The sequence below is a fragment of the Mercenaria mercenaria genome, chromosome 1, assembly GCF_021730395.1.
Source record: "Mercenaria mercenaria strain notata chromosome 1, MADL_Memer_1, whole genome shotgun sequence".
In the NCBI taxonomy this organism is placed as follows: domain Eukaryota; kingdom Metazoa; phylum Mollusca; class Bivalvia; order Venerida; family Veneridae; genus Mercenaria; species Mercenaria mercenaria.
This window is the reverse complement of record NC_069361.1, coordinates 30,764,537-30,790,217: the sequence shown is the minus strand read 5'-3', so window position 1 is coordinate 30,790,217 and position 25,681 is coordinate 30,764,537. Positions and strand designations below refer to the sequence as shown.

General features: G+C 34.9%; 3 protein-coding genes across 4 annotated transcripts; 2 read left to right on the top strand and 1 right to left on the bottom strand.

Annotated features, from left to right (window-relative positions):
- The first annotated feature begins 670 nt into the window (after positions 1-670).
- Positions 671-1,402, top strand: LOC128555628 (uncharacterized). Its single transcript, XM_053538498.1, has one exon. It carries the CDS (start codon positions 671-673, stop codon positions 1,400-1,402), a length of 732 nt encoding a protein of 243 aa, XP_053394473.1.
- Positions 1,403-3,059: 1,657 nt separating this feature from the next.
- LOC128555604 (uncharacterized protein K02A2.6-like) lies at positions 3,060-5,885 on the top strand. Its single transcript, XM_053538431.1, has one exon. It carries the CDS (start codon positions 3,060-3,062, stop codon positions 5,883-5,885), a length of 2,826 nt encoding a protein of 941 aa, XP_053394406.1.
- Positions 5,886-10,544: 4,659 nt separating this feature from the next.
- LOC128556989 (uncharacterized) lies at positions 10,545-16,735 on the bottom strand. 2 transcript variants are annotated; one of them, XM_053543300.1, is made up of 6 exons: positions 16,579-16,735; positions 15,111-15,242; positions 13,952-14,080; positions 12,999-13,106; positions 12,283-12,463; positions 10,545-11,176 (listed from the first exon to the last, which is right to left on the bottom strand). In XM_053543300.1, exons 1-6 carry the CDS (start codon positions 16,642-16,644, stop codon positions 11,061-11,063), a joined length of 732 nt encoding a protein of 243 aa, XP_053399275.1. In that variant the 5' UTR covers positions 16,645-16,735; the 3' UTR covers positions 10,545-11,060. The 2 variants fall into 2 exon arrangements, with proteins under 2 accessions (XP_053399275.1, XP_053399286.1); XM_053543311.1 differs by having other exon boundaries at positions 12,319-12,463.
- Between the last annotated feature and the right edge of the window lie 8,946 nt (positions 16,736-25,681).

The window sequence follows — 25,681 nt, the reverse complement described above, 5'->3', positions numbered from 1 at the left end:
GTAACATTGAAGGAAGAGTTTTCTTTTATACTATAACTTTGATATATACACTGACTAAACTAAAACATACTTGGTTTAGAAAAGGCCGCGAATGATAAGTAATAATTTACTTTAACATCTTTCTATGACATGTATATCTTCTTCATGTTCTGTTTTATATCAAATAAGTGATTGAAATTATGTTCATTTTCGTTTATTACAGATTTTCAGTTTTTTAGACAACACTTTAGAACTATGAACGTATGTCATGCGTGTATCATTATGTAGATAATGTAGTATACTCACAGCGCATGCGTATATTTTATACACACCCAGTTTGGGATGTTGTTTCAGCAGTTGTTAAGGCGCACTCATTTAATAAACATATACTTATAGTAAGAATACTGTGTTGGTCATTCTTTACAATAAGACATGGTGTCAGAAAATTAACGATTTTAATACATCCGCATTTGTCAGGATTATTAACAATCATTGTGCATATAGTGCATATAGTGTATCGGATTTAAATAATGGATTTAACCGGTGTACCGACGCCTACAATGGACTGGGACAGTCCGATTTTTTTTTGTTGGAAACATTCAAAACCTTTAGAGGTCACGCGGAATTGATATTCCAGGGTCCGTTAAAGGGGAAAGATGAACCAGTACAAATCACATACTTGCTCCTATGGATGGGACAAAAAGGAAGAGAAATTTATAAAACTTTAGTGTTGACAGCTGATCAGAAAAAATCAGTAAAAGCTACCGCCGACGCATTTGAAAAACACGTTCAGCCGAAATCAAACCCAGTATTTGCGCGGTTCAAATTTAATAATGAAGTGCAAGGTGAAAATACCATGGAGCAATTCATCACACGACTTAAGATACTTGAAAATGACTGTTGTTATGGCGAAGCCTACAAGGAAGATTTGATTAGAGATCGAATCGTGTTCGGTGTAAAGTCGTCCAAAATTAGAGAGAAGCTTTTGACAGTAGGCGAGAAACTAACATTGGCGAAAGCTGTTGACATATGTCAAACTGTAGAATATGCACAAGAGCAAATGAATAACATGCAAGAATCGTCTTCTATTAACTTTGTACGGAAAACTACTCACAAAAAAGAGGAATCGAGAAAACGAGATATAAAGTGCAAAGGCGGGTCGCGGAAATCAACGGAAAACAAGCCCAATGTCGCGCACAAATCGTGCCAAAACTGTGGTCAATTCCATAGAGACAAACAGTGTAAGGCGAAGGAAGTGCAATGCCGAAACTGTAAAAAATGGAATCACTACGCGAGGGTGTGCAGGAGTAAACGTGTCAATGAAGTGAGGGCTGATGATTCATCTGAGGACATTTACATTGATACAGTAAGGACCTCGGACATTTTCCTATTCAGATTGCCTATCCGATTACGGAAAACGTGACATAGGGATAGACTTCTGAAATTGCATAGTTATGATAGTTGAAGACTTTTTCTTGATAAATGCGACTTCATTTTGCAAGTTTATGAACAAAAAAGAAGACTTTGTAGACATTTCTCATTCTCTTTTCTATTAAAATATGAACATAAATCATTTTTACGTTTTAAACATCTTTCCCACCAGTGACGCAACAAAATAGTTCACATGCCTTTGTAAATAATTATTTTATACGTATGCTGCAAAAATGGCACTTGGTCACAGGTGGGAAAGTGTTTAAAATTGAAAAAAACTATGTACAGGGTGTCAGCAAATAAATTTTTACATAAATATTTGACACTTATTGCATGTGTTTTCTAAACCTTGCATATATACAGCTTTATTCATTTTTGTAAATATTTCAAGCACAGAAAACACTAAACTAAATAAATAGGGGACATAGAAAGTGAAGCTAGAAAGCAGACAGATCCTTATAAGTATATCTTATGAATTTTTCAATCAGATCTGTTACCTCTTGACAGTCTAAGTCCGTCGATTGAGTGTACCATCAGGATTGAGACAACTGCGTCTGTCGTAAGTCAAGAACCAAGCAAGTGGCTTCGACATATTACATATGTGTGTTCAATGTAAACATGACAAAGAAATACAGACGAACTTCTATGGGAATAGTGCCACTTAGGTGCATTTTTTTACATTTTGTAGGACACAGCTGAAGCGAACCTAGAATGCATTTTAAGAGCAACATTTGCTTTTATTCGATCCAGCATCCTTTATCCTAACAAAACTACACCAGACACCATCTCATTAACTAACCTAATTGCTTCCAGAACTTACACTGACACCCATAGAACTAATACTGACTCGCCCATAACTAACACTGACACCCCCAGAATTAACATCAATTCGCTCACACGTCTGAAACTTATTTCGAAGCCAGCCGAAATACTAGTAAGGACCTCAAAGAACTAACACAGACACCCCAAGAATATCTATATAAATGTTGATACTAGCTAGTGAAGTTCCACTGATATAAAATGCTAAAAGTAAGGCATCCCTGAACCCGCAGTGGAATAGGCAGTCTCCTGCACCCCTCCGTTTCAACTGAAAAAGGCCAACTACGCCAATGTATGGCCAGCTACACCACTGCATGTATTCAATAATAATCCTCCACATAATGCCCGGTCAGTATTGTACATGTGTATAAATACAGTATAGCAATAGATGTATGGAAAACAAACAATAGGATATGATCAATGCATCAGTGTTATCATGGGCACTCGGGTGGAAATAACTGAAGTACAGTTTGGGGCCAAATGTTTTGTTCCACTTATATTTTTTCCGTTTCGTTTTTTTTTTAAATGTCAATAAAACTGATAATCTGCATGGTATCAGTTTATTTATTGTGTTAAAATATTTCATAGTAGACATACCTTAAATACCAATGCTTATTTTAACTAAAAATACACATTTTAAATTTTTCAAAAATATGACCCTTAGTTACAAACTGTTCGAATTTCAAGAAAACGAATATAAAATAAAACTATTTTTTGTGACAGTTTGATAGGAATATAACTTATTTATCAGTATTTGAAGCTGTTATATAAAACTATCAGCTACTGAAGTCAAGAAATAGCATTGAACTTAGGGCAAAATCCCTAGCATAATGTCCGATGTCCTTAGTGCTGTGGACAAGATGTGCAATCAGGCATTTGTGGATATTAAAACTGGACCTCTTGGGAAACAAATTTCTTTCAAGATAGACACTGGCGCACAGGTGAATATTTTACCTCATTTTGCATTGCAACAATTAGGTGTAAAAACCGCACTCTGTTCCTCTGTAACGAAGCTCACAGGTTATAATGGCAACCCTTTAGTATGTCTAGGTTCCATTACCCTGCAGTGTACCCATGAACCTTCTGCACAGAACAAGTATGTAGAATTTCATGTAGTAGACACCCAGTCACCACCCTTGTTTGGTTTTCAGACTTCCATAGATTTTGGCCTAGTTAAACTCGCACATGCTGTCACTTCCAATTATGTATCCTCCCCGCTTAACAAAACAGCAGTGCTGAATGAATATTCCCAGGTTTTTAAGGGCATTTGCTCTATTCCAGGGCAATGTTCTATTTATCTGAAACATGATGCTAATCCTGTGGTTCATCCTCCACGTAGGATTCCTGTTGCATTACGAGATGAATGCAAGAAGGAGCTAGATAAGATGGAGAAATTGGGGGACATTACAAAAGTAAGTGAGCCTACTGAGTGGGTCAATTCAATGGTGACAGTACAGAAAAAATCAGGTGACTTGCGAATAGTACTTGATCCGGGTGACTTGAACAGAAACATTCAACGTCCTTATCATCCGACGAAAACACTGGATGACATACTTCCCCAGCTAAACGATGCTACATTTTTTACAAAATTAGACGCTAGGTCAGGTTACTGGGCCATGCATTTGACAGAGAAGTCTTCCATGTTGACTACATTCAATACCATATTTGGGAGGTACAGGTATCTGAGGCTTCCAATGGGTATTTCGTCTGCCATGGATCTGTTCCAAAAGAAAATAGACGAAATATTTGAGGGTCTCCCAGGGGTAGCTGCCATAGTAGACGATATTTTAGTATATGGCAAAACAAGGGAGGAGCATGATGCGAATTTGAGAGCAGTGCTCCAAAGGTCACTAGAACAAGGTATACGCCTTAATCCAGATAAGCTGGAGGTTGGGCAGTCCCAGATTAGTTATTTCGGTCATGTGATATCTAAACAAGGTCTTAGCTCAGATCCAGACAAGGTGTCTGCAATTCGAGAAATGCCTATCCCGGAAAATAGGTCACAACTCGAAACGGTACTTGGCATGAGTCAGTATCTCGCTAGATATGCACCTAGGCTATCTGAGGTCACTTTGCCCTTACGAGAATTATTGGCGAAGGATGTAGAATTTCTCTGGGGTGAATCACAGCAGCAAGCTTATGATCAGATGATTGATATCATAACGCAAGCTCCTGTCCTTGCTTTCTTTGACCCGGCCAAACCCTTAGAGTTGCAAACCGACGCAAGTAGGTCAGGACTTGGGGCCACACTCCTTCAAGAAGGCAGACCTATAGGTTATGCCAATAAAAGTCTTACGCCAAGCCAAATGAACTATGCTATGATTGAGTTAGAGTGTCTTGGACTGGTATTTGGCTTGAAGAAATTCCACCAGTGGGTGTATGAGAAAAAAGTCAAAGTAGTTACAGACCACTTACCATTGATAGCTATATGTAAGAAACCCTTATTTGCTGCACCTGTTAGGTTACAGCGGCTGCTCTTAAACATTTCACAGTATGATATAGATGTCACTTATAGGCAGGGAACTCAGATTCCTTTACCAGATACTTTGTCTAGATTTCCGGTCAAGGATACAGATCCGTCCCTGACGGAAACTGTAGAAGTCCAGGTTAATATGGTCAAAAGAAGCTTAAAGGTAAGTGACCGGAAATTACAAGAAATCAAGGTCAATACTGACAGGGACGAACAACTTTTGTCCCTGAAGCAAGTCATTATTGAAGGTTGGCCTGATGAAAGAAATCACTGCAAGTCAGAACTGCTAGATTTCTGGAATTACAGGGATGAGCTTACCGTCATGGATGGGGTAATAATGAAGGGTCAAAAAATTGTTATTCCTAAATCCCTAAGGGCGGACTTATTGTCAAAACTACATTCTTCAAGTCATATGGGAATAGAGAAAACAATAAGTAGAGCAAGTGATATTGTTTTCTGGCCTAGAATCACCCAGGAAATTAAAGATCTCGTTCTGAAATGTCCTGTATGTTTGCAACACAGAGACTCAAACCAGAAAGAACCGCTTGTCTACACCCAAGTTCCGGAATACCCATGGCAGGTAGTTGGCACAGACCTTTTTGAATTCAATGGCAAAGACTTTTTGATAGTCGCTGACCATTATTCACATTACTTTGAGGTCAAAGAGCTGCCTAACTGTAGAAGTTCGACAGTTATAAGTAGGCTCAAGGGCATATTTGCTAGATTTGGCATACCAGAAATTGTAGTATCTGATAATGGGCCATGCTATGCATCTCATGAGTTTGCAAACTTTGCAAAGCTCTGGGATTTTACACACCAGACCACAAGTCCTTACCACAGCTCCGGTAATGGTTTTGCGGAAGCGTACGTGAAAATTTGCAAGCGCATTTTCACGAAGGCCAGTGCATCAGGCACCGACCCAATGATAGGAATACAAGAACATAGGGTTACAAAACTTAAAATAGGTTTTTCACCCAGTAAAATCATGTTCCAACGTCAAATTAGGTCAGTGTTGCCAGTTGCTAAGTCACAATTACTTCCCCGGCAAATCTCACACAAGGTCATTCGTGAGAAATTGTCAGCAAACAAGGAAAGGGAGAAAGTGTTTTATGATATGACAGCCAAGCATTTACCACCATTAGAAATAGGAGATTCGGCACGAATTCAGCAAGCAAATAAAAAGTGAAGTCCTGCAGTAGTAGTGCAAAAACACCATGATAGGGCATACTCTGTTAAAACACCTGACGGTAACACATATCGTCGCAATAGGAGGCATTTGTTACAAACCAGTGAATCAAAAGAGTGCATACCTGAAGTTGACATGCAAAATGTGGAAAATAACAACCTTTCGGCGCCTCAAGAAAATTCTGACTGTATTTCACAATTCTCTGATAAAAGCAATAAAAGGTCAGATAATGAAGCAAGTGAAAAAACATATATGAGTAGATCTGGCAGGGCAGTTAAACCTCCGACAAGATTAATTGAAACAATGTAATATGATAACATTAGATAGCGGAACACGCGTGCTATGTAAACAGTGAACAGAGATAATTAAGTGCTGATAGCAAAAATATGCCATTCATGGAGAAACAGACTTTATGAAAGAAATTTTACGTTATAGTAAATTTGGAGTATTTTGATTTATTTTATTCTAGCTTTCAGAATTGTGTTCCTTGTTCTTTGCCAAAAGGGGAGATGTATCATTATGTAGATAATGTAGTATACTCACAGGGCATGCGTATATTTTATACACACCCAGTTTGGGATGTTGTTTCAGCAGTTGTTAAGGCGCACTCATTTAATAAACATATACTTATAGTAAGAATACTGTGTTGGTCATTCTTTACAATAAGACAATGCGAAGTAAACACTCACAAAGAATCGAAAATAAACTTCTTCACAAGTCCGTGATGTATATTTGTGGCATGCACGGCTCTGAAAGTGGGTGGAGAAAATCAACCCCTGAAACTGGCATTTTGGGAATTTATACAAACCGAAAGATTTTCATTCAAATTTCATTTTTCTCTGTCTATTATTAAAAGGTTTTAATATTGTTGGAGTACATAATATTCATAACTTGCCCTTTTTACTTCATATATTGTAAACTTTTGAGTGGATTGTAAATTTGGGATAACATGGAGTAAATTTGTGAAAATTCTTTGTTTTAGATCGCATTTTTTACAGTTTATTTTCAATTCTTTATTATGATTTAATTCGAATCAGAAATGGCATGTAGAACTTTGCAGTTTAGGTTATAAATTCCTGGTCTAATTCCCTTGAAATGGTAATACGAACTGACCACTGCTATCTCTGTCTATATTGCTTTCTCTGTTGCTAGAAGGCTCTTAGTGATTCTATGTTGAGAATATTTTCCTGCTTTCGATTCCTCCTATGTTCTTCTGTGGCCGATGCTAAGGCGTATTGTGGAGCATTTACAGCCGGTTTGCGGGTTAGATGTGCTATAGACATATCAATTGTAATCCGAGTGTTAAGCGCGCTATTGACTTTACATAACATGACCAAAAGTAAACATGCTATGGACGTATGAACAAAAATGGAGAAAGTAATAGACTTTACACAAATGCAAAAATGTCGACTTGTGCAAGGACCCACTCAGATAAGGAGAAAAGTGTTTTTAAAGTTTATGTTTGGGGTTTTACTGGTAATTCCATGTTGTTGTGAGAGAACACATAATTTTGATGGAGTCTAAAATAGAAAAAACGGAAAACCAGTGGTCGCCCAACATACTTGCCCGATACCACACATATTTTATAGGAATGCTACTATGCCAAGAAGACAGTACCGACAATGTCACTATCAGCAACATAGTCATTTTCTATTAGGCTGAAGATGTACCCTGTATACATACTTAAGGAGGTAGGTTACCTTGTTACAAGGGTAAATTCAAATTAGTTGAACCGCAGTGATTTTTTGTATTTCGTGTAATTTAATGTTTTAACTGCTACAATCTCAGTTCCGTTTATCTCTGTCCCTTCAAGTACAATTTTTATCCAGGTTTGAAGTACATGACCCTCTTAAGGTATTTTATATAGAAAGAAGAAGGAAAATACGGATATTTAACACTTTTCAGTGTATTTTGGTTTCATTGTTATCCGTAGAAGACTGCATAATTAATAGTTTTACTAGTATGCGCGTTAGCTTTCTAATAAAAGCTTAAAATGTATATGTCGCGGGGCTCGTGTTTCCATGGTAACGCATTTTCTCTCATTTTTCAACAATTATGTATGAAAACGGGGTTTTCGACGGCTTCAGTGCCATTCTGTTATTGACCAACATGGAATATTTGGGTAATATGTTTGGCAAAATACCAAGAACTTTACATAGTACTATGTTTTTCTTAAAGATTAGAGTAACCATGGCAACAGAGATGTTTAAAATAGCTTATATGTTGCTTTTTATCGTAATGTCTTATAAAAAAATATTATATAAAATTATCTTTCTTCTTAATGTAGCTTTAAAACATCTTATTTCTAACGTTAGTAATATTTTCGTATGAATTGCAGTTAATTTAACAAATTTCACAGCTTAAAATACTTACAGCAGTGCCCGTCGTCTGACATTTTTATTGAAAAATCGTTCTGCGTGCTGCTGTTATTCTCATGGATATTGTTGAAATGAAAATAAAAAGCCGAAGATGTGTTCCTTAAATAGACCAGTGTCAACGCTTTTGAATTTTACAATTAGACATATAGGTCACGGGCTTCGTTTCCATGGTAACATCAATTTAATTCAAGACACCACAATTTTATACTGAAATTTGAACAATTTTAGAGCTTAGTTTTAGTATTTAAGTAACAAATTATCAACGGAAACTGGGAAATAGGTATAAAAAATCAAACTGCCCAATTTTTATTTGAAATGACCGTAATAAGTTACCTTTCAGCCAACTATATTCCCAATCACATCAGTTACCATCATCCATTTTCTTACATTCCGCATAACATTTCAATATAATTACATAAAAGAAGCAAAATATTGATCATTTTTCAGAGCAAAAGACTAATAAAAAGTATTTCAGCAAATAACGGCTGTTTAAAAATAGTTCAAATAAAGAAAAAGCAAAGAATAACGTACTTTCAAAATAAAAGTTATTAATTTTGCGCGGTAACTGACACGTAACGTCATGACGTCAATGACGTCATTTTAAGGCAACAATGTTTTGAAGCGTTTCTGCGGCAATTCATTCATTATTTCTGCATTATTAAACCATTAAACATAAGATCGGAGGCAGGTTCTAGTTTTATTTCCAGAAGAATGGATATACAAACACATTTAGTTTGTCGTAAACGTCGTCGTAAATCGTCACGTTAGCTTCCGGTTGGACATGCGCACTTACAAATATCAAGGTAACCTACCTCCTTAAGGGAAACAACCTGTTTATAAAATGTAAATTGATAAATAACACTTTTAATTGATCTTAATCCTACCCAAAATTTCAATGCTCTCAAAAAGTATTATATCTGCGTAAAACCTGCAAAACAGGCTAACAAGAAATAGGCATATTACATATTTGTCTGTCCTCAATTAAAGAGGCTGATGTTTCATTCTCTTACGTGTTCTTGTTGGTTTTTGTTTCTAGAAGCGTTTGTGGTAATTACAATTTTGCACATTATAATGACTAATAAGCCTACGTATAAAACCTAAATTTCTTAAACATGCAGATTAACATGTACGAGCAACACAATTAAGATTGGACTAATTATAATTATTATAGGGCCTTAAATAGCCTAAATGGACATGATTTACTAAACAATTATAACAGACCATCAAGCAAAGTGTTAAAATGCTATCATCCACCTACCTATTACAACTGCAAATGATATTGCTCAGGTCATGGATATCAAAATACTTTCGTCTACATCAGTGATGATTGTGGCATGCGTAGGCAAGGGATCATATTGACTCTGATCGAATCATTCAACATGAAAGAATTCAATTCACGGTATTTAATAATGTATATCGTCGCTCTTAAAATTTATACGGTTGAGTATCAAATTAATTTTCATTCCAATTTATCTGACTGAATGCTTAAATTGAAATAAATATAAAAATGAAGTTTTGATAGTTATACAATATTTGCTTGTAGAATGCCTGCATGTTCGATCTTGGATGTTCTGTCTGCTTTTAAAAGCACATGTAAAGCATTTCTAATGAGCAGATAGTTGACTGAAACGGAGGATGGATGATATATGAAGGGATATATTACCTAAGATTTATTTGAATGTAAAAGGGTTTAGTGTTGGAAAAGTCCACAATATGTCTTCCCTATACAAATTTCAATGGGATAAGCTAAACGTATTATTCATACTTCTCCTACTGATATGTTTGCAGAGAACACGACAACTTCCCTGTGTAGCTTTCTTTGCAAACACTTTGGAAAAAATTTAAGAAAGAGGGGTTGTTCAAGTTTAACCTTTTTATTACACATTTACACAGCGTGAATACGACTTCTAGTTGCATTATTTAATGAGTGGACCTTATATTTACGTATATATGTAAACATCTGAATAAATTTATTCGAAACTGTGTTCAACAGTAAGACAGAGGACTGGAATTCCCTGTAACTATTAATAGTTCATAAGATGAATTAAAATCCATAATAGAGCATTGGTGGAGAGGAGGGGGTTATGTTTTGGTCGAGTATGTGTGCAGGGGAAGGGGGTATGGCTGGGGTGAACTTTGGAAATAACCAAAGAATCAGCACACATATATCTTTCATACCTATACAACATTCCCCTATATATAGGATATTACATGTGTGTCTGTTCATATTGACCTTAAAAAATAAGTTGAGGAGAATAATTAAATATGAGGCACTGCAAAGCATTTTTCTTATATTTATTCAACGAGTTAAAATGTATTCAATGTTGAAAAAAAAGAAATGTGATATTCTTTTTGTCACATGTTAGCTTTATTTGCTTAAACATATTTCACTCCTACGACGGCAAACATGTCATAAATATCTTTATCTAATGGTTGTAAGTTTCGTTCAAGAAATCATTATATCATAAAGGCAATGTGCCAACAATACCGGTACAGGTATGCACAGAGAGCTGACAATAAAAATATTAGCACTATATCATGTATTTATAAAATCATAAGTATCAAACACAATAGTTCACTAATATTACTGTTATTTTATTGTCTTTATCAGAGACGTTATTTCAACAGTATGTATAATCTTTCATTTACATAAATTACCACGTGTGTTTAAATTTGAAAGTCAATTTTAAGGTGAAATTTGAACTTGTAGATCATAACATAATATATAAAATGCAGATACACCAATTTAATTGTCGAAATGCTGCTGCAAATTTTTAAAATCGGAATATAAAGTGTTCTAAAATGTACACTTCAACTGACACTTGAAACCCCAGCAACAAGTAGGGTAACAAACGGTCCTGCAGTTCCTCCGAAACCAGCCCCAGCCTCGCTTCCGCCTTCTACCGCTTGTGTCTGAAATAAACACGGACAGTACTTTTATTTAAAGTTGTTGTCCTGGTAAATATGTTTCTTATCATTTCATTCAAATGCTTCGAGCCCGCCTGCCTAGCTCAATAGGGAGAGCGAATACCTACGGATGTGAGTTTCATTCCCGGGCGGGATACGATATGATAAAAACATTGTGTCTGAAAGCATTTGTCCTCCACCTCTGATTCATGTGGGAAAGTTGGCAGTTACTTGCGGGGAACAGGTTTGTACTGGTACAGAGGCCAGGAACACTGGTAAGGGCTTATTGCCCGCCGTTAAATAACTGAAATACTGTTGAAAAACGGCGCTAAAGCCAAAACAAACACATAAACAAACGCTAAGAATGTTCTTTTAGGCAAACTTCTATTAATGTTACACGTGTACTTGTAAACACGTGTACGTGTAAAAACCCAGTACGTAGTGTAAAGCGTCTGCTCAAACTTGCTGGAACGCTTTAGAGAGTTGTTTGCTATCTAAAAATCTTTAGACCTTATACGAATAAACAGTGTGAATAAATTGCAATCTGAGTTTATGTTTCCGACGTAATTTAGGCCAGGTTTTGACTTTTCATCTTTTAATGGCGGAGGGAAGGTGATATTTTCCCCTCCAGATTTTGTTTCAAGTGCGGCTGGGCACCGGGATAGAACCGGCGAATTTCCGTAAGACAGCTAGATGGAGTCCTTACATGAAACAATTTTACATCCATTGCGGGGCTTTGAACATTCAGTGAATTCTACTTCGGAAATGGTGAAGCACATCAGTCCAAAAGAATTACGGCTTAACAAGACTTACATGGAAGCGTCATGTTTGGACTTACATTTAAGAATTGTGAACAGTAATTAAGAAAGAAAGAAAATATGATGAAAGAGATGCAATTTTAAATTGTCGACTTCCCCCACCTTGATGGGAATGTCCCTCTAGCGACATCATTCGTTTTGCAAGTGCTTGCTCAAAGTCAGAGGATTTTAATGATATAAATCTTCATATCACCAAAAAGTTATTAAAACAGGGTTACCGATATCATAAACTACGGAAGGCTTTCACTAAATTTTACTAAAGATCATCCAAACTTTTAAACCAACAACAGTTACTGTATTCATTTATTGCGTCGATTTCTAATAATTCACCTTTCATCTTGTTTGTTGTTATCCAGTATATCTCGGCTCCTTTACAGGCTTTACGTGACCTTTCGGACAGAATACTTGGGTCGGCTGGTGAAGACCTATCTATGTAATAATCAATTTCCTCGGATACCGTCAAATTGTCTAACTTCTGTAATTTGTGTAGAAAGAAACACAATGAAACGAAAATACTGCGCAAAAAATCATATTGACATGGAAAGTAAGAATAGCAGTAATGAAATAAGACCATGGTCATCAAGGTAGTGTGCGTACCATGCATAAAGTGCGTTTCTGTTCCTGCTGGTTTCAAATACGAGCAAATGCTTTTTTTAACATACGTTGCTGCAGATATTTGACATAGGTTGCTGCAGATATCTGACGAACAAAAATAATGCATTTTACAGAGAAACTTAGATTTTTTATTTATAAGTTTTAAGCTACCACAACGATGACAATGTTGGAGGTTCGAATGTTGGTAGAGGCGCATTTATGGCCTCTTTGATGACTGACAAAAGAGAAAATGCCTCAAATGTCATTCATCTTTCACCTTCTATTTTTTCACCTGCTATTGGTATGAGGAACCGTTTTCTCTTTCGCTTGAATGATTATTTTATTGATATATTGAGCAAAATGGTGTTATGTAAAAAATATAAATAAATAAAAATAAAGTGCTGTTTAGAACATACCATTTTTTTAAGTTCGTCAGCAGTAGGTGCATGAGTATTCCTTCGTTCAAAATTGGCTACAAAGCAGGCGACTCGATCATCTTCTGTCACTTTCATCACCATAAACCCCTAAGCAAATCAATAAATATACTTATGTATCTAAAATAATCATTTCTTTTTGCAAAAATGTTTGCTTTGATCGTATCACCAGATCATGCATATGCATGTATATACATTTAAAGGTTGCTAGATTTGTATCGAGAAATATGCACGAGTTTTGCAGCGGAAAAAAACTACTTACGAGCGAAATATTGTTCCACGAAGGAATAAAATGCATATTTCTCGATGCGAATCTAATAGATAGAATCTTTAAATAACATGTTCGTATGCATGAGAAAAAAATAAAAATATCACTAAAACTGGAAATTTTAACGGGACGACACACATTGAGATGACATCACTAATGATGTCACTCACCTGATATGAAAATAGAAAAAGAATTTGACGTTTTTGGTTCCGTTGTAACTTAATGATGTCTTAAACTGTACATATGCAATAAATACACTTATCTCGATCCTGGATGCAAATTACAAGTGAATTTTTAGTAAAAGTTGAAAGGGACATATTTTCTATTTTTTAACTGACGCAGTTTTAAGCAAGTATACAACATACCATCATGCAGAACCATGCCCATATATATTACATTTACATTGAATAGAACGGAACAGAATATAAACATGTTTATTTGTACGGTGTGCAAATAGATTGTGAGACCGACTTATCCCAGACGTCCAATAAACCCGTCATGTGACCGAGCAGACAGGACTATGGTTTTATCCAAGTACTTGCGCGAAGACCCGGGGTGGCACATTTGGTTCTCCTTCACCAATACAAACGTATTTGATTAAGATAGTTACGGTAAGCATAAACTATTATTATTTTTCTTTTTTTTCAAAATCAATAGCGTCACATACCTTGCTATAGTCGAAAATGATATGCGAGCCATCTTCAAAGCTAATATCTTCTTCAGTGTCTGTTACTGTAATACTCTCATTTATCGTTTGACCATCTGTTGTATGGAATCTATACTTATCACCAGCTTCCTGTTAAGAAATATATATATATAACTGTTTTGTTACTTTTACACTAATAGAAGAAAGACCGCCTCGGTAGCCTATTGGTAGAGCGCCCGCTTCAAGTGCAGGAGGTCGTGGGTTCGATCCCTGGCCGTGTCATACCAAAGGCGTAAACAATTGTTTATACTGGTAGGTTCCTCATTAAGAGGATAGTCCTAGAAATGGTCAGCCCGGTGTCAGTATAATGTGACTGGGTGGGGTATCATGACACATGTCTACGGCGTGATATTCCAGTGAGACAGCACTATAACGTTGGGCATTGTGCTCACTGCTACAAGTAAACATCGTCGTTTATATGACTGAAAAAATGTTGAAATAGACGTTAAACCCAAACATGCACACGAAAATAGAAAATAGACGAATAAAGACAAATCATGCCATAAAATTTAACTTGGGATGAACTCTTTTTCAAAACTTGTTTATCAAATAATGTGGTCCTATTACTTTCGCTAAACTACGTGCAGACCGATTTTTACTGTTTAAGAAAATGCTTCTTAAATAGTAAACACATTGACATGGCCAAATTGAAAGTCGTGCTGAGTCGCGTATGTTTTGAACGATATAACCAGACACTGTATTTTTATAAAAAAGTTCTAAGGTTTATATTGACAATGTAAATATAATATTTACAGCGAATGTTTTAAAACGAACAAGGTGATCTTACTGCGAATGCAATCTCCAGTGAAGACAAGGATAAAGGCGGCTTTCAACACAGCGCGAATATTTTTACAAAGCAATGCAAAACAAAACAGCAACAATTTTTATAGCCGGACTTATGGTAACAAAGTCGACCTTGAAAGTATCTCTCAAAAGATTTCCTCAAACGTAAATAGCTGTAAGGGAGACAATTAAAACAGCTTAGAGAATAAAAAAGTGCAATCTTACCTCAGAAGCATCTCTTGAAAGTTTGTTTCCAACGTAAACAATTGCAAGGATAAAAGCAACAACTGTGACAGCCAAAAATAAATAAATAAATATAAATGAATAATAATCTCACCTTGAAAGCATCTCTTGAAAGTTTTCCTCCAACATAAACAGCAGTGATGGAGATAGCGCCAACAGCTATGACAGCCAAGAGGATAAGGAATGCGATTTTAAAGTAGTTTGTTGCCTTCTTTTCAACTATCGGCTACAGGTAAAACAAAGAATACTCTTAAGAGTTGACCTAAGAAATAATTTCATTGAATTACAAAAAGGTTGCATTTAACTTCACGAAGCAGTTGCCAACGCGCTGTATGTTTTTTTTAAAAAAGATTTAGGTAGGAAGATGTCGTTATTTTATTTTCACGAAGAAGGTATCAAACACTTAATTTTGTTTGGCCACCAACCTGTTTTCTTTGTTCTGATATCTTACCAGTAGGGCTCAAATCTCGTCTTTCAGATGGCCTTCACAGTTATTGAAATTATAAAGGTGGCAGTTTATTTTTATAATCACAGCTTTGTCCCGCTTTAAATGGGATACTGGTTGTTTAAATCGTGTACGCATGCGCGTAGTGCTGAACAGAATACCCCTTTTGGTTAAAATACTGATATTTTTCTTCCACTGGGATTTTGTATATTTAGATTTAGTAAAAATATTATGCCATTTTGTACTATAATAACATTTTGCATTTTTATAGTCAACTTTGTCTAAAGAATACATGAATCAGTCACGATCAGTCATTTTATAATCAAAGAAGGTTTTGAAATACACCTTGCTTACACATTGTTAAGATTATGCTCGAAACATTAAACTATTAATAGAAGAAACGCAAAAAGAAACATTTTAAAGTATTACGTTTTTTCATGTTCTTTTGGAGCTAAATACAATATATCAGTACTAAATATACAAATGCCATCGCTTCAGTTGTCTCTACGATTTATCTAAAACAATGAAACCCTGTTTGTCGACGCGACGTGCTTATTGTCAAATGCTAAGGCAACATTCATATAATTAACCAGAGCAGATTTTATAACTTATAACTTATATACTTAACAAAACTTCGATTTCTAACAATATCTAAAATATTACCGAAAATCCATTTTGTTTTAATTTTATACTGTAAGAACATTATGCCATTAATAACTTAATATAAAATATCAAGAAAAACGAAACATGCCATATTTATTTTACGACTTTATCCAACTTTATAAAAGTCACAAAATAGGAAAGTATTTGTATTGATCTACCTTTTTTGCATAAAATTGATAAGGCACTGTAACTGTTTAGTTAGGAGAACATTTGGATCGTTTAACGCTATTTAGCACCTTTTGCTATCATTCTCACATATACTTAACAAAACTTTTAAGTCGTCAGCACTTATACTCTCAATAATATCTTAAAAGCTACCAAAATTTCGTTTATATACATACTTGTAACATATTTATAGATATAAAGACAGACAGACAGGTAGATAGATAGATAGATAGATAGATAGATCGACAGAAATCAAACTGAAAATATGGAATGAATGATGTATTCAAACCTGAAGAACCGTTTTTGATTTGTCTAATTCCATTTCCTTTCCCAGTTTCATGATGCAGAGTAACATTCAAGTTTCAAATGCGCACGATGTGAAGATTCTCAGTTTTATGCATGCTTTTATCTTGTGCTTGCTTTGGAGCCTAGCCATTTTTGGAACAAGAACAGCCAATCAAAAACAAGAAGGAAGTTGAAATCTTGCCAGGGTTTATAAATGTACCAAGTTTGTTTTTTAAAATGCGTAAGCTTTGATTGGTTATATCTTTTATTAAAAAGACTTCCTTACCTGGAAATAAGTAAATGCGTATAGTTATGCTTGAACTCTCCTTTTTTATTGTTCATCAATATCACTCTTAACGAATGCTTAGGGAAATACCCTTTTCTTCCTACTTACTTCGGCGAAACATTTGCATAATGTAAATATTCGTCATCTTTATAATATTTTACAAAGGCATTTGATTTTTTTCTCAACTTAAAGAATAGCTATCGATGTTTTGTGTAACTGTTGAAAGAGGTTCTTGTATGGATGTTTTAGAACAAGCTTAGTGAAGATACATTAATCGGCTTGTGGTGCGAAGTCGCCGGAAGCTCTTAGCCTCACAATGTCCTTCTTAACTGCGCTGCGTAACAAAGATGAGCCATAACGTTTGGACATGGTAGTAATTCACCAGATGTGTCATAAAGGTCCAATATAAAAATTGTTATACCGTATACCTTTCTATAGATACTTGAGAGAACAATAACGTGGCTGTGCGCTCTATGATCATTATGGCCATGCGTAACAGGAAGTCAACGCGTTGGCGTAATACTAATATTTAAATTCATAGGTAGATAAACTCTTTGTCGGTAAAAATGTACATAAGTGTATATTGGTGGTTTGAAAGATGATCGGGTAAACGTCACATAGAGGTTTATTTGACTCTGACCGAATCAGTTCAATATAACACTTAAAGGTTAATAGTATAAATTGCGTCTGACAATTTCAGCAGATGCTTTTTTCTTTCAAATCAATGTATTGAAATTAGACCTAAATGGTAGTTTAGAAAATTTAACAAAATTTGTTAAACTGGCATGCAAATATCGCTTTGAATAAACGAAGTACATTAATTTGATTTTATCATGTTTTTGTAGATATATTTCAATAACAGTGATTTCACATTTATGATAAAATTAGTTTACCATCTTTTGTAAGTATTATATAAAAAATATAAAGATCTTTTCTACCTAAGGTCGCTGACTTCAAATCACTTGCCCCTCATTGATGTAGGTTCGAGCCTCACTCGGGGAGTTGAATTCTTCATGTGAGGAAGCCATCCAGCTGGCTTACGGAATGTCTGTGATTCTACCCAGGTGCCCGATCGTGATAATGCACGGAGGGGCACATGGGGTCTTCCCCCATCATCAAAGCTGGAAAGTCGCCATATGACCTATAATTGTATCGGTGCGACGTTAATCCCAACAACAACAACAACAAAAAGAAAACAACAGCAAAATGGTGTGAACGATCATTATTACGGGATATTTACATATAATTGAAAATTGTTAGCGTGTTCATATTGTGTAGAGGTTGTAAAAGCCATCATGTGTAAACTTAATCAAGGTGAATGAGTCATAAAGTTATTCATATATCTTATATAATCCTGCCTCGGACAGGGATGCGCTTATGTGGGATCCCTTTGTTCCCGTCACATAGAAACCGCATTAACAGTCATTACATTCATTTGCATTCATTCAGTGAAGTAAACATTGAACGACTATAAACTCCAGTTTATGGTAATTGTCGAGTCAGTCATCGTTACATGGGCAATGCCCGGATTATGAAGATATTAAGCACCCAAGATTTCAGTTCATGAAAATTAAAATACGATTTTTGTTTAAAATAGCTCATTTAGATTGTATTTTCTTTTTGGATTTAACGTCGCAACGACACATGATAGATCATATGGCGACTTTCCAGCTTTAATGGTGGAGGAAAACCCCAGGTGCCCCCGTGCATTATTTCATCACGTGCGGGCACCTGGGTAGAACCTTCGACCTTCCATAAGCCAGCTGGATGGCTTCCTCACATGAAGAATTCAACGCCCCGAGTGAGGCTCGAACCTTCATCGATGAGGGGCAAGTGATTTGAAGTCAGCGACCTTAACCACTCGGCCAAGGAGGCCATTTAGACTGTATATATTTAAGTTTAATCCTTTTACGCAATTCAAAATAAAACAACTGTTCCTTCTTTGTCCATTTACCTAATATAAGCAGATATAAAGTCTGGTTTCTTATTGAAGTACCAAGCTTGCTTATTTAGAAAACAGTAATAAGTGTAAACAGAAGCTTGAAAGGTAACTCGTTCAATTTCCATGACACGAAAGTTTGTAAGTTTTGGCCAAAACGGATATTTCGTGGGGATATAAATTTGAGGATTTTGACATTCAAACGTGATTACCTTGGTTTGTTTGGATTTAGTGTCATAACGACACAATTTAGGGCATGACAATTGTGAAAAGAAAGTTAAGGTAAACAAAACGGCGGAAACTGGTTGAGATATCGTACTTTATATGATACTGTTGGACAAGTCAAATATGTAAAACATTAAGGCGACTCAAATCTGTTTTTCCGCTTTTGAATGTCCAGTTTGCCATTCAGTATATTAAGAACATGTATTTCATTACACGGTTTGTACAATGAAATGCATCGATTGGAGTATTTGAGTATTTTGATGAGTTGATATTGATACACATGTATCTTGGTATATACTCTAAGGCGTATGGCGATTAAAGTAACAGAGGATGAGAAAATCGTATGCTTTGTAGCCAGTTCAAATTTTGATAACATACACTGCTCACGTAAAAACATTTGTTGTTTTTCTGTGTATAAGAAATACAATAGTCAAGACATAATGCTATTTTATTGTGTCCTAGCGTTCTTATGGCGCACTTCACCAGGACAGAACGAGAAGACGGCGTCATGATATTTTGTCGCGCCCTGGTATTCTCGATTTTTTCTCTCGTCAAGGCGTCCCATCCAACACGAGGGAAAAACGAAAAGGGTGACAACACGACATAAAATCTGTCAGTATGTTACTTTTCTGTTGTTTTATCACCCTCGCGTACTGGCGAGGTGTAAGCGCGAAAACTCGACATAGAAGAACTGATCCGCCATACATGATTTTAAGAATCATTTTCTTTGAAGATTTTAGTTATTGACATTGTCTGTGTATTCTATAGAGAATTACACATGTCTTTGGAGTTCTTTTAAACCATTCGACTGAACATAAAACACACCAAAAAAAAAAAAAAAAAAAACACCAAAAAAAAAAAAAACAAAAAAACGAACAAACAAAAAAAACCCCAACAGACTTTTGCGAGTCGTGCTGATAAAAAGATGAAACTTGATAATTTAAAAATAGAAAATGATCTCAAAACATCCAGCGAACGTTCTCCTCTCAAAATATTTTACGGTTTTTTTTTCATATTATATACAACAGTTTCTGTTGTAACTCATGTCACGCAACATTTCAGTTTTATACCATTTAGGTGTAGCTTAAATGCTTGTTTTCCTTACAAGGAAGTAAGCTTTCATAAGTTGTATTCCTCCTGATTGGTGCGTTTACTGTCTTTAAGCAAAGCAAAATGATTGAAAATATTATTCGTTCGAGTTGAGTGGGGAGGGCATTCATTAATTTTGAAAGAACTTGATGCCCAACCCTTTTTGCCTTATATCTTTGTGCTGTGCATATATTCCGTTATTTTAAATATGGGAATTGCAAATGAAATATGATTAAACTAAAATGTTATAAAAATATACTAAAGGTGCAATTTCTTAAAGTAAGAATGTAGATGTAGATATTTACATGTTGCAGTTATATATATATTAAACTTCTGTTGCATGAAATTCATACATTTATATACTATCCTAGGTTAGAGACATTAGATCACTGGATACTTTAAATTTAAATATGGTAACATTTGCGGTGGCTTTGGTGTTTATAGAAACAAGATTAAAATGTATTTATAAAGATTAATTCTTTTTTACCTATGACCGACTGTGAAAAATAAGATTATAATATGTTCATATTGGATAAATTCATTTCTTTTAATTAGATGGAGATAAACACTATTAACATAATTTATATGATAATTCATTATGGTCAAAATTTTGCTTTTTGCAAAAGTATTTTGAATTATTTTCACACCTATATGATTATAATCTGAATCGCCTTCATCTTATAATGTTTACTGCACGACTGAGTTAATACTTAAATGCAATTGATTAAACCATTTTATATGCTCATAAAATCGACTTTCATACCTGTATAATACTATTTGACCACTGGCTGAGTTTAAAAGGTCTTTAATCGTTGAAACAATCTGTTTGATCTTTCCTTTTGCATATGTACTTTGAAATTTTGATTTGATATTTAAATTTCTGCCAACCACATAACCACTTACACATATTTGTCTCGAAATACTTCTTAGCAATGTCACTTATTCAGTTTTTATCTGCCAAGTAGAAAAATATCATGTTTCCCACTTACAAAATGTAAGTATCTTCAAGGACAAAACTGTCTGTAAGTACCCACTACTGCTATTCACATATTCACTTTCACTTACGTTAAGTAGATGTCCAAACATTTGTCAGTTAGTCAGTTATGATATGATAACAAGAATATTTTTTGTAAAACACTTTTTTAAAAAGACACTGACATCATAGAATTGTGTTAGTAAATGCGAATTTGTTTCTATTGTCCGTTCGTATTGGCCTGCCACTCGTGGATATTCCGTGTATTTCCTTAAATTATTTGTCGATGTCCGAACATATTTAGCGATAAAACTATCGCAAATATATTTCTAACTGGCATAATGTCGCATGTGAAGGTAGCTGTCAGGACAAAACATTTAGCTGCCAATATCGGGGTTGTGTGTTCGAGTCTTATGTCTGATTGTTAGCCAATGATACGTTCTGATAGAGATTCTAATTTACTTTATTCTCATATGAATGAAATGGGTGACACTGCTTAAAATATAAAACATTCAGTTATCACATTAGAAATTATTCCGCGGACGTATACATGTAACCTCTTTCCGTTTATTAATAACGTTAAAACAAAGTTGGAAGAAAGTTAATTGCAGGTGGAAGATTTTTCCATAGGACCATAGTCTTTAGAAAATAAGAAATAAAATCTGGAAAGTAGATCCCTCGGAAGCACCGAGAACAAGGCAAAAAGTGAAAATTGCAGACTCGGTTTGATTGAGTCTGTTCATGAGCAGTAATGGAAAATGCAACACTGCCCACGCACCCAAGCACAGGCTGAAGCAGTATTCAATCTTCAAATCTAAATGAATTGAAACCAATGATCCCGAAGGACCAGAAAATATAACAAAAAAATACTTGTAATAGTCAGTGGCAGCAGAGATTAACTAGTAAGACAGTGTAAGTAGATGTTACTATCCTTCAAAACTTACATAATCATTGTATCTGAAATAAGATATTTATTAAATATTACACGGATAAGTGTTATGCACTTCTTGAATTCTACGCAAAAACATTAATAACTGTAATATTAAAACTCTTTTTTTTTTGCATTTATATGCGAAATAGCAGTTAACATGTTCTATGGCTGATACTGTTTGTTCATGAACCACAGTTTTCAATTCCTAGATATCCGGTTAAAATGTTATTGCCCACTGTATTTCTCACAAAAGAGTCTCTTAGATTATTAATTATTAATCGGCTTTGCATTCTAGGTGAAAGGGGCTATAATGGGTAGCATCGTTGTCTCAATTCCAAATATTTGAATAAAATCGGGTTCAGTGGTGTGATGAGTTTCGATATTTTTCCTATTGAATATGGTCTAATCAACTGACACCAGTAATATGATTTGAAAACAATTAATATTTTAAAGTATCGTTTTCATCGTTTTCAAAATGCAAGTTGGCAGATTTTTTTATAAACGCACAACCCGTCAAAAATTCTAACACTCAGTAGGAATGCCCATACCAGTTTGCCCCTTTGTATTTCTTGAAAATGACACTTCTCTCAAACAACACGTACAATATCCATTGCGATATCTTAAGTCATCTTCGTGATTGTCATAGGCAAATACAACCAATCGATATACGTCAAAACTATTTTTGGATAAAACTAGGAAATTATGATAAAGCAGAGCTGTCGGAGGACAGCAACACTCGAATATTCAACAGCCTTGTCAATTGAATGAATATCAAAGGCCAAAAGGAGTATAATTTTGTAAGTTTGCAAAAAAGGGTTATGAAACCTGTACAATGCATATCAGCTCATGACAATGGACAGTTGTGTGAAGTTTCAATTCATTCCCTTAAAACCACAGTCACACATACGGCGCGGATAGCTACGTCGAGCCACGGATAGAAACGTAGTAATCCGTATCGATCCGTACCTGAGCCGTACCTTAAAGTAGTAATCCGTATCAATCCGTATCAGTCCGTACCAATCCGTACGGATCCGGTACGGATCGATACGGATTACTACGTTTCTATTCGTGACTCGACGTAGCTATCCGCGCCGTATGTGTGACTGGGGTATAAGTGGGTACTGAGATACCAGCTTACATACAAAAACTTAAGCAAATAACTGCTAAGTCAATAATGGGCATAATTTTGTAAAAATGCGAAGTAGAGTTATGAAACCTGTGCACTGCATGTCAGATCATGACAATGAACTGGTGTGTGAAGTTTAGATCCACTCCCATTTTTGGGTACCGAGATGCCGGCTTACATACAACAACTTAACCAAAAAGTGCTAAGTCGAAAAAGGACATAATTTTGCAAAGCAGAGTTATGGAACTTGTGCACTGCTAATCAAATCATCTCAGTAAACAAGTGTGTGAAGTTTCAAACTATTATTAGTGGGTACTGAGATACCAACCTTAACCAAAAATTTCCAAGTCGAAAAAGGGGCCTAGTTTTGTAAAAAAGAAATATAAATTTATGGAGCCTGTGAAATGTAAGTCAGTTTATCACACTGAATAAGTGTGTGAAGTTTCAATCCATTCCCACAAGTGGTTAGTGAGATACCAGCTTACGTACAAAAACTTAACCAAAGAATTTATTGATTTAAGAGTTTATACCGTAACAAAATTAGATTGTTTAGATCAATTGCCTGGACATTAATTCATACCAATACGTGAAGAAAAACCTAACGCTAACTTTTAGCTAACAATTTATTTTACATTTCAGTATCTCTAAGTATATGATTTGAAAAAATAACTGCTCTATCCTCATCACTTTAGCAGTACTTTGATTCTGTTACACAAGTGCTAACGTTTCTCTCCGATAACCGAATCGTAAAATAGCGTGAATGTATGTTACCCTTAAGTAAAAGATGTGAAGTGTTTTCCTTTTCGTAAAGTAAACAAATGTAGCAAATATTCATAGCTTTTCAGTTGTTAAACTTGATGATATGTTGACATAGTGCCGGTATAAAAATCGTTTAATTTGGAGAAAATGCAAATTAATCTGATGCACTATATTAAGAACAGGCCAACTTTCGAAAATAAACGAGTATTTATTTGGTTTTTTTTTATTATAATACCAGTATTTTAAGTAAGATTTTAGATAAATTAATGTACAATAATAGTTGAACTACTTTGATACTGTGAAATAAATCATCTAACTTCTAACTCAGTATATTGCAGCACATTTGCGTCGTCAAATGCGCAGTTTGCCTAATCCCCATGAAATTTAGATAAAGCGTTACATAAAAAAAGAAGACTAACTTACAACGAATATCGTACATTCATTTGATATTGTGCATGATTAAAACCCATAACGTGATTATAAGATGACTTTTGGTGTATAGTATAAAACATATTATATTCTATATCTCAGTAAAATAAACGGTTTGCATGAGCGGAACGAACTTTCTTTATATAGTTTGTAACCAGATGGCTATCAAGCAAAAAGACATAAATACCCTGAACTCATCACACTTTTGCCTGCGTGTACATGTAATTAGAGATCCCTTTTGAATCACAGTTCTGTTACAGGGTTTGTCAAAACTACGCTCTTAATTTCTACATCACACAGATATTCAAGAATGGTAGTATTTGAATATTGAAGATGTCTGTTTTTTTTTCGCCAAAAGTGTATTTTTCACAAGAAAAACTTGTTCAAAATAGAGAAAAGATGAAACTTCACAGGTCGCTCAACACGACAAAGCTATGTTACAGTGTCGGTAAAACCGAAGCTACTTTCTCTCTTTTTTTCTAGTATAAATCGGTTTAAAAGACAAGTAAATCTATGCATGAAGGAATGTAATTACATCGGTGCATGAAACATATTTGTCACAGTTGTCCCCCTTGTAAAATACTGGCACATATGGTGTATGTTTCTCCTGTGTGAAAGGAATTATGATACAGTTAAGCCGATTTTTATTTTAAAAATCCACGAACTATTTTTTCTAAGATAATTATTAGAAAATATTCTCTACCCTGTACTGCAACATTTTCGTTTTTTCTCTTTCTATGAAAGTAGTTTTTTGAAATATAAAGAAATTTATCATGGTTTAAATGAATCTTTAACTCAGTGTAGGAAGTAAACTTTTTTAAAACAGAAGGAGGAGTTTTCTTTTATACAATAGTTTGTTTTATACACTGACTATACTGTAATATACTTCTTTTTAGAAAGGTATTTGTTTACTTCAGCATCTATATATGACATGTTTATCTTCTTCAACTTCTGTTTTATATAAAATAATTGTTTGCAATTATGTTCATTTTCGTTTGTTATGTAAAATAATCAAAGATTATTTTATTGTTTTAAATTGTTATAATTATAAGGTTAGACAGTACACCAGCTACACATCTGTCAAGTTGATATATTGTTGATGCATTTATGTAATTGTTTATTATATCAAACCCACACGTGTTATACGTCAAATTGTCAGACAGTGCATTATATCTGATGTTAGAGAATTACTATATATATTGGCTGTTTTAGATATATTCAGAGAGAAGGGTCTAGGAGAGAGACCAGGTGCATGAGACCTAGTAATGGGTCTCGTAGATATTAAGTTAGGTTTTAAACATGACACTTGTTAAGACTGAATTATGAAAGTTATGTACGAAATATTCTACT